The 9,949-nt window shown below is 37.9% G+C and overlaps 1 protein-coding gene across 2 annotated transcripts; it reads left to right on the top strand.

Moving 5' to 3' along the window:
- Positions 1 to 3,269: 3,269 nt before the first annotated feature.
- On the top strand, positions 3,270 to 8,810 carry LOC139984301 (uncharacterized). Of its 2 annotated transcripts, none has more exons than XM_071998163.1 (2): positions 3,270 to 3,410; positions 6,607 to 8,810. In XM_071998163.1, the coding sequence occupies exon 2, from the start codon at positions 6,618 to 6,620 to the stop codon at positions 8,796 to 8,798; it is 2,181 nt and encodes a 726-aa protein (XP_071854264.1). In that variant the 5' UTR covers positions 3,270 to 3,410; positions 6,607 to 6,617; the 3' UTR covers positions 8,799 to 8,810. The 2 variants fall into 2 exon arrangements, with proteins under 2 accessions (XP_071854264.1, XP_071854266.1); XM_071998165.1 differs by having other exon boundaries at positions 3,288 to 3,398.
- The last annotated feature ends 1,139 nt before the right edge of the window (positions 8,811 to 9,949 follow it).

Genomic DNA, 9,949 nt, shown 5'->3' with positions numbered 1-9,949 from the left:
ACTTGCAATGATTTGTTAATCTGCCCAAGACGATCCATTTCTTTAGCGTCAGTTAAACTCAGATTCATTTTCGATTAATATCCATGGAAACCTGACCCTCCGTAACCTCTAAAAACACGTCAACGGCGCGCGAATATAACCAATGACATTCGTGAACCTTGGCCTACACACAGCATTAGTGCAGCATATATACACTGTACTAACCATTCATTTTCTCAAAGGCCTCCGTGAAAACCTTGAACATGATGCATAACTGCACAGTTCAGCAGTGTTGGAAAACCTTGTTCAATTTCCCGCGAACACACTGCCGATTTCCCGCCGGTGTTCGCCCAGCGAAAGCGCCGAGCATGCGTAGCGTGCAAGCATAAAGGCGTGGTGTCCAGAGGCCCGCCTTAGGGCCTTGGTGGGGTCATGGGGTAGAACCCCTCGTAGAAATCCTGGGGGGCGAAAGCCCCCGAAAAATTTTGGCATTTTTTGCGTGTCTGGCGATGAAAAAATTCGCAGTTGAGGATGCAAAATACTGATAACTTTTTTTATTTAAACTGTCACAAAACTGATGAAAATTTTAAAATGACAAGTTAGAGTAGCTATATTATGTTATAAAATGAAAAGAGATTTAATCTGTCTTTCAATCTTTAAAAAGTGCAACTTACAAAACTTCCGATATTATGAAACAAACAACGTTCAGCAAAGCCATGTTTCTAGACTGCCTAACAATGAATAGCGTGCACTATGCGTACATTTTTACAACTGCAGTGTTTAACCCTATACCCAATTACCACGGTACATGTGCTGCAAATTTTCCCAGGTACCTTCCCAAACAACTGTGAGCTCATCCCCTGTGTAACACCTGTTTGTTAACATTTTTTGGCACGTTGCCAGGGAACTTTTTAGTTACGTGAAACCCGCAACAGCCGAGGTGGTTAGGCTATTTGCTATACACTTAACTATGGTAGGATATTATTTTTTCCGTATTTTTGAAAATTCTAGAAGATACTTTCATTTCCCCCCGCTTAACAACAGATGTGGTCTTACGGTACATTCATAAATGGATGCACTAGAGCCTTGTTTACATGACATTAGTTGCATTTAGCACGTTATGCCAGTTTTGCGTGAATTTTTCGAAAGTGTTTTGCTCGATCTTTCGTAATATTTGAAAGGTGTACCACCTTACTTTCCGTACACAATTGGTCATTTCTCTACTGATTTTCAGTTTTTTTTATCTATACGGGCAAGTGAATAAGTTGTACATTGAGTATAAACTCAATAAATTCTAACTTTTACATTGTGATCGACAGTTCGTAACCTAATAAAGATGCAATTTTGCAAGCATACGTTAACACTAGTACTGTAGCTACTTGTAAGTCTTTACGATGTTAAGGCTCACATTTACTGCGTCCATTTTATTATCGTGTGCAGCGCTGCAGTGAAAAAGATTCCGATTGGATTTCAATTACCATTCTCTTTTTCAAATTCAGGAAAAAAGTAATTCTTTTCAACTTAGGACGAAAGGAAAACAAAACACCATATTTTGTTGTTTACTTGAAGATTTATTTTTGAATGTATGCATGACTAAAAGTACGATTTTGCCTTTGTTTTGTCTGATAAAAAATATCGGTATCGTATCGGTATCGGACCGATATTGGGATGATAATATCGGATATCGGCCAAAACCGATATTGGTGATATCGGCGCAACACTATTCACATATATACATTATGACTTACTTTACCTTTATTCCAAAGGTTACAAGAGGCAATTGATTGAATAAATGAAATGCATTCTTAAACCGCTTCTAGTCCGCGTAGATTTTCTAGCCGGTGAACCTTCACGCAACGTTGCAGTTGGGCATTGCGACGGAACATATTGACAATAACGTCATGGAATTCCCCTGACTTGACACAGACCAACCTGAAGCTATCCCATGATTCATCACAGGATTCATCCCAGGATTCATCCCAGGATTCATCCCAGGTTTCATCACAGGGTTTATCCCAGGATTCATTCCAGGATTCATCACAGGATTTATCCCAGGATTCATCACAGGATTTATCTCAGGATTCATCACAGGATTCATCCCAGGATTCAGATTCATTCCAGGGTTCATCACAGGATTTATCCCAGGATTCATCACAGGATTTATCTCAGGATTCATTATAGTACAGGTTGTACTTTTGTCACGGAAAGACAGTGAACGGAATCCAGGGGCCAAGAAGACGTTTTAGTACTCATATACAACTGAGCACCAAAGTCAAGAAAAATAGAAAGGGCATGGTCTACAATTTTACACCAGGAACTATCAGTCTGCCATTAAAGTGTGTGAAGACTCACGCACAAAGAAACGTCTCATGCCGGTAATCAGACCTAGTTTCGAATTAGGTGTAACAGAAGTGTAAGACACCACCATCGATCCCAGAAAATACACACACAGCTTGCTACCGTCGGTAATTAGACACTAGTGTACAGTCAATGCATATAGCTACGGTCAATACCCACAACACAGTGTACATAGCAGCGATGGACATCTCAAGTCCAGATTATAGATAACAAGGTATCACGATTCATTACTTTCAACCACAATTCATCCCAGGATTCAGAGATATCACCAGATTCATCACCGGATTGAAACGGTCACTGCACGTGTTTGTCTGTGGAATCTGTATAGCGCCATATTAACTACCGCTGTAGAATTAGAAGGGAAGTACATGTACTCAAGTTTCTTACGCAAGCCTATCTGTGCCGCACGAAAAATGTTCTGGGTTGTTCTAAATTATATGAATACTTACTTCGCAATAACGAATTTTTATTCCGTAATTCTTATTAATGCCTTGTTACAAGTAGGTTTGTACGGTTTTATGCCTAGGCTGGGCGTTTTATTGCGGTAGTAACACGTACGTGCGCTAAAGATCCGTTAATGAGCGTAAAACACACTTAGATGAATCCTGGGATGAATCTGAATCCTGGGATGAATCCTGGGATGTATCCTGTGATGAATCCTGTGATGAATCCTGTGATGAATCCTGGGATAAATCCTGTGATGAATCCTGGGATGAATCTGAATCCTGGGATGAATCCTAAGATGACTCCTGTGATGAATCCTGTGATGAATCCTGGGATACATCCTGGGATGAATCCTGTGATGAAACATGGGATGAATCCTGTGATGAATCCTGTGATGAATCCTGTGATGAATCCTGGGATAGCTTCAGGTTGGTCTGTATCAAGTCAGGGGAATTCCATGACGTTCATTGTCAATATGTTCCGTCGCAATGCCCACCTGCCAACGTTGCATGAAGGTTCACCGGCTAGAAAATCTACGCGGACTGGAAGCGGTTTAAGAATGCATTTCATTTATTAAATCAATTCAGGGCTCTTGCAACCTTTGGAAGAAAGGTAAAGTAAGCTTCAAGGTATGTGAATATCCAGATTTGCCTAGCATTTGTTAAGCCTAGGGTAGCCGTAGCCTAGGCTAGACTGTAACGAAAGACTATAATAAGTGGCTAGGCCTAGCCAAACGTTTTCTCGGGTAGGATAGGTGCGAGACTAGCAATCAACAATTACCAGTGCTTTTTTGTAGACCACAGTGATACCTATTGGTTACAGATGGTTGAACACAAAGTTATCTGTAAATTGTATTGTATAGTAGGTCAAAATCTTTAACCCTAAGGTACTAATTTAGAATCCGTACCATTCGACTTCCCGATTAATTCATTTGGAACTCTACCCCTTTAATTCATTCCAGCGAATCATTCACGCGACGCACCTATTCACTGACTGTTATTCTATTGATTTGGGATTATACAGTTGTTATTCTGCCGATTCGAAGTAAGCTATCCAATTCATGTGGTACGGATTCTAAAGTTAGGCCAAACGGAATACATTACACACGTTCGATTTAAGCAAATATTGGATTAACCATTATGAGTTTGTGGCTATTGTCAATGTGTGCAGTGTTACATTTAACATTCTCATATAAAACTGTAAGGAATCACTAAGCCTATTGGCTTTCTGGTTTGGTGCATGTATCGAGTGTGGTGTACTGCAACATAGTGAGGCTACTATCTCCCAGACTGACGAAAATTAAGTTCACATAGGTTTACCTGGTAATGTCCTATAAAGAGCAAGGCAGTTAGGTTTGTGCGATTTTACGTATGCAAGTTACACCAAAATAGTCAACCTGTCATGTTGTCTTCACAATTTAATGTAGTACAGAGCAGCCATCAAAATTCATTCAGGCCCCACAACCCATGTTTGTTTGTTTGTTTGTTTTTTTACTTTGGACTAGATGTTACCAAAACAGCTCGAGCAACAAGCAAAAAAATCTATAAATATAGGAATATCTGGCTAAAGCCTGCAACTCACTAAAATAGACACCCCTCCTTGGGTTGTGCCCTGTAATTTGCAGATCTTCAGTATTGAAAGAGGAACATCACATTGACCAACATTTCACATAAGTGTACATGTACAATCAAGTTCTGAAGGACACATTCATCAATGTCATTTGAAAATTCAGAACTGGACCTCAACATTTAATTCTCCTACATCAGCTCTCTGATTATAGTTTAATGAAGATATTTTAATTAATTGAAGTTTAATGTTGACAAATTGACCTGTACTATACCACACCATATGAAACAGATATTGTAAGAGTTACATGTAAATATGTCATATCATAATTAGGGGCTATTTTCTGCTATATATGATGAAAGTTCACACAGGCTGTAAACTTGGCCATTAGAAATGTCATTGAGTTAAGCGAACGATGTTAACTTAAATTGTTCTTATATTTCATATCTGCATGTTGTCATCCCCATGTTCCCTGTAGTGACAGCTAATAATGTGCACATACTAGAACCACCCACCATACATAATTGGTCTTTTTACATTAGACTTTATACCTTGATTTTGAACAAATATTTGATTTGTTGATGGTTATCACTTCCCTTCTTTTGTTTGCTGGGTTAGTTGCTTGCTGTTGTTATATATATATAGGGCTAAGTTAATTTTATGGAAGCTAAATGCATTTATAAATTATAGTTGTTGTATGTACATGGACCTACATGTATGCTTAACAATTGCAATGACTGTTATTGTACACCAATGGCCACCATATTTCTAAGTGGGTCACTGAAGGAAGGGCAACTAAATTTAACGACACTGATGCCAAACAGTTTTTGGTAAATGTCTTGCACAATTTTATCTTTTCCCAGAAAAGTTCCCAAGGGTTCGTTCTCCAGTCTGTAAATAGACAAGAGTGCAATCTTTGAATTTCTTTTCCAGTTTTTTATTTCTCAAAAATTAGTTAAGACTAATATTTTTTTTATTCCCTACCGGCGGGGAAAGAAATATACGCGACGGTGATGGCATATGTGTATGGGCATGTGTGTATTTGACGCCGGCTTGTAAACACTTTAACTCAAAAATGTTCATTTTGGATTAACTTACATACTTGCTATGTGCCTACAACTTATGGTTACAAGAACCATATTCTTTTCTAAGATAATCAAAGGTCATATGAGCCTTTGAGGTCAACATGGGTCAAAACCTGACGACTTTGTAAATGCAACACATTTTAGTTGAACTTTGTATTTACTTGGCATGTAGATCCAGCTTAATGATGAGTGCAAGAACCCTAGTGACATTGGAGTGTTAGCTCGTGGAGTGTTAGCTCAGTGGTTAAAGCCGGTGACTTCCAATCATACGTCCCCAGTTTGACTCAATCCAAGATTAATGTATGTCGTCCAGGTACAGAGTTGTTGCGATTGACAATTGATAATCAAATATGAATCCAAGAGATTGACTTCGGTCAGCTTGTGTCTTTGAAAAGCCAATGAGACTTTTTCGCGAGTTCCTGCTTCCAGGAGAGGTTCTAAAATACATACATACATATTGGTACCAATCAACTTCAGTTCAGTTTAGTTTTGTGAAGGAGCACAATCTACATCAATAGCACACAGACAGGAAGTGGAATCTGCTTCAACGAGTTGATACTGTTGGGTTTTCAACCTCTGAGCTTCAAGGAGACCACATGTTATCTCAAATCATTTTCATATGCTCTGTGATAGTTAGATGACTCTGGATTTTGCAGTATGTTGTGAAATTATTTCACAGTGAATAGACAATGTCATGCAACTCTCATTCATTAATTAAACAATTAGTATAGGGATGTTTGGTGGCCGAGCTGATTTGCTAGCTCAAAATTGGTAACGAATGTGTTCATGAATATGTAGATCGTCTGTGTTTCTATAGGAAGACTATTCATCTGCATATTGCAAGATGTTGGAATAAAACTTCTAAATATTTTAAAATCATTACCAGTGAATTAATTGGTTGAAGCACTCAAGTGAGTTCTACAAATACTGTAAGAGCTGGAAATATCTGATCGTTTCTGCTTCTTACTGAATTCTTGAATAAATTTAATTCACTTGCTCTACATTATTCTGAGAGTTAAGCGGACATTTTAGCAATTATATGGCAAGAAGTCACAAAAGCTTCTTGCTTTATGTCTGTTTTTTTTCTGCATCTGCTTTTCAAGGTCTCTCTTCGTTGTTATGAGCTGATATGTATTAAAAATGCAATCATTCTTTCTTGGTATTTCCTTTTCAGCTTGCATCAAAATGGCATCCAACTCAACTGTTTTAAATGCTATTGATGAAAATTTCCTCCTCTGCTCGATTTGTCTGGAGCAGTTTAAAGACCCGAAATTACTACCCTGCCTACATCGATTTTGCAGCGCCTGCTTGGAGACACTTATAGGTAAAGCTGGCGAAAAGTTGAAATGTCCGCTTTGTCAGCAAAGCATAGTTGTTCCGGAGGACGGATTTAAGACAGATTTTTATGTAAACAGCATTATTGAATACGTCCACTTCAAGAAATCTTTGAAGTCGGAAATTATCAAGAAATGCTATGGTTGTACCCTTGATCTTGCAGTTACTGCATACTGCTTTAAGTGCAACGACTTCCTCTGTCAAAGTTGTCGTGATTTTCATATGAAGAACAACATTGTGAAAGAGCATCGTCCTCACGTCTTGGAGCTGTATAATGTCGCAGATAGCAACCTGAGTATGGCAAAGCTGGACTCACTAAAGGATGCCCCTAAGTGCCATACACATCCTGAGAAGGTGGCAGAGTTATGTTGCAAATCTTGTCACAGTTTACCGATCTGCATGGTTTGCGGAGCCTTCGGAGAGCACAAAGCACACGACCTGCAGGAAGTGACGTCATTAGCGAAATCGGAGAGGAAACTACTGGCTTACAGCCTCGGGACATTGATGGAGCTGAAAGAGAAAGTCTACAATATGCCAAGAGTAATGTCTGAAAAGAGGACAAAGCTGGAAGATAACACACATGGACGAGAGCAGGTGATTAAGTCACAGTTTGAGAGAGAAAAAATGCAGATAAACAGAGAAATAGACAAACTGAAAAATGATTTCAAAATGCAGAAGGATACGCAAACTGCGATTCTTCAGAAAGAAATTAGCAATAATAAGAAGGAGTTGGAAGAAAAAATACAGATGCTTGTTGTGCAACACGAAAAGGTCTGTGCTGAGAAAAGAAGAAGTACCGACAAACAAATTAAGATGTTTCAGAAAGCAAGCGAAGCCGAAATTGCACAACTATGTCAACAGCTAGAGAGCTTACAGAGTCTTCTTGATGAAAAAACGAAACTGGTGAAGGTACATCAAAAGCAAAGTCACGACAATATTAGAGAACTCTCGGATTACTATGACAACATAATCAAGAGATTTCAAAATTTGACTTTTACAGCTTCTAGCATTCTGACCACAAAGCATGATTGGACGAGTGTACAGAGCATTCCTGATGTAATAGCAGCTATCGATCCGTTGATTGCAGATACGGAAAGGCAATTCCCAAGTTTTGAGACACTAGGCGATGTGATCGAAGTAGATCTTGACGATAAGGAAGCTATTAGAGAAGGAATTGCAGAGAAGGCAATATCTGTTATCAAAATTGAAGGATTTAATAGCAAATGTCATTCGATTCAGTGCATAAGATATTTCAAAGATGCTGCCATAGTAACTGGTAAGGCAGATGGACAAATGCATATAACCACTTTGAGCGCTGAGGGTAAAATATTGTTTCAAACATTTTTCAAAAAATATGAACCATGCAGCATTTGCTGCGATGTATTATCAGAAGATAACATTTTAGTGGCTTATGAACACAATAATATTGCCATTTATGATTTATTCAAGGGCGCAAGATGTACCAAACTCATGAAAAATTTGGTTCTTTCTTTCCCACCATGCACGGTGGTCTTCTGCGTGGCAGTACATCCTGTAGCGAGATGGATAATCGTCGGTACGAACAGCAGAACTTTGTATGTGTTTAATTTTTCACTGCAATACATACATACTTTCACATTACCATATACAGTCCATTGCTCATGGGAAATTGCTTTCAAAGACAGCAATTTTCTTATCTGCGATACGATGAATGGGAGAGCATATGCAGTGTACATGAAGGAAAATAACGGCAAGATAGCGTATGAGTTTACGAAACCAAGGGAGCTAGTTGATTCCAATTGTTCGCCTCGTAACATTTGTGTAGACCAAAATGGGTGCACCTATATATTATGGTCATCATACAAGTCAGCTGAATGCACTTGTATCTTAGTAGGATATCAGCCTACCGGCGGAGAGCAAATCTCGAGTCGATCAGTAGACTCTGACGCATCTTGTATTACAACTGTTGTTACTGGAGGTGAAGAAAAGTTAATACTGGCGACTTCAAATTCAGGGAAACTCTACAAGTTTCATTTACCCTTGGTTATCTAAAATATTTATAGAAGTCAAATCACTGCATTACATATATTACATATATATATATTTATATATATATATATATATATATATATATATATATATATATATATACTGTATATATATATATATATATATATATATATATATATATGGGCAGGGTCAAGGGAAATGTAACATTTCGGTTGAAATTGGAAATATTTTAAAGAGTTATATTTTACCACTGTGCTTGCAGAACCAAAAAAAAATAATAATTTAATAAAAAGTTAAAGCATGTATAGCACATGCCAATTTGCACTTGTGTTATGCAAAAAATTCTCGAATTCTGGGGATATTTTTCCTAGTACAAAGATGACTTAGAAAGATGACTTACACAACCTAGTAGTAATGGTCAATATTATGCATACCACAGGAATAATTTTCCTTCAATGTCTGTAACTTTTCAATTAGCTGTAATTGCTAATTACCTGATTTGTCCCTCCGTTACCTGTCCCTCCGTTACCAAAAAAACACATTTTTTATATTTCTCAGTCATTCAATGCTGGAAAAATTTCATAATTTGTATAAAACACTTTCTTAGGATTATCCACTCAAGAAATGTTAAACCAAGGTGTAAGCTCCTTTTTATGCTATAGTAAAGAACAAGTGAACTACTGTTCCTCCGTTACCAGTAACGGAGGGACAATTGTTTACTGCAAGATTGTGCACAGATTCCTGACAGTGGGAGTTTACTTGCTACTTGTTGTGTTCTAAGAATGGACTTCTTGGATTCCTGTTTATGTGAAGAGAGCAACAGCTTGAATAGCATTAATAAATTCCTCAAAATGTGAAGTCATAGAAGTAAAAAAAAGCTAATTTTGATTTAGAATAAACCACACCACAAACACCAGCTGGAAGGCACGGAATGGACGTTATCATTCATACATTGCTGATGCCAATCAGTTCCAAACTGTGAGCAATATTTCAGCTGTGAGAATCAAGGACATTTTCTTCCATTTGCAAGAGCTTCCAAAGCCACTTTCCTTCAGCAAGAGAAAAATCAAAATTTGTTGATCAGGATTACAAGAAAGTACTAGAATAGTACAGACATGTTCAAAGCATAGTTGTGATTGGAATATTGTTTTTATTTTTATGATATTGTTGTTTTGTTTTGAGTTTATTAATAT

The sequence above is a fragment of the Apostichopus japonicus genome, chromosome 17, assembly GCF_037975245.1.
Source record: "Apostichopus japonicus isolate 1M-3 chromosome 17, ASM3797524v1, whole genome shotgun sequence".
In the NCBI taxonomy this organism is placed as follows: domain Eukaryota; kingdom Metazoa; phylum Echinodermata; class Holothuroidea; order Aspidochirotida; family Stichopodidae; genus Apostichopus; species Apostichopus japonicus.
The sequence above is the reverse complement of the archived record's forward strand: the minus strand, read 5'-3'. Positions and strand labels throughout refer to the sequence as shown.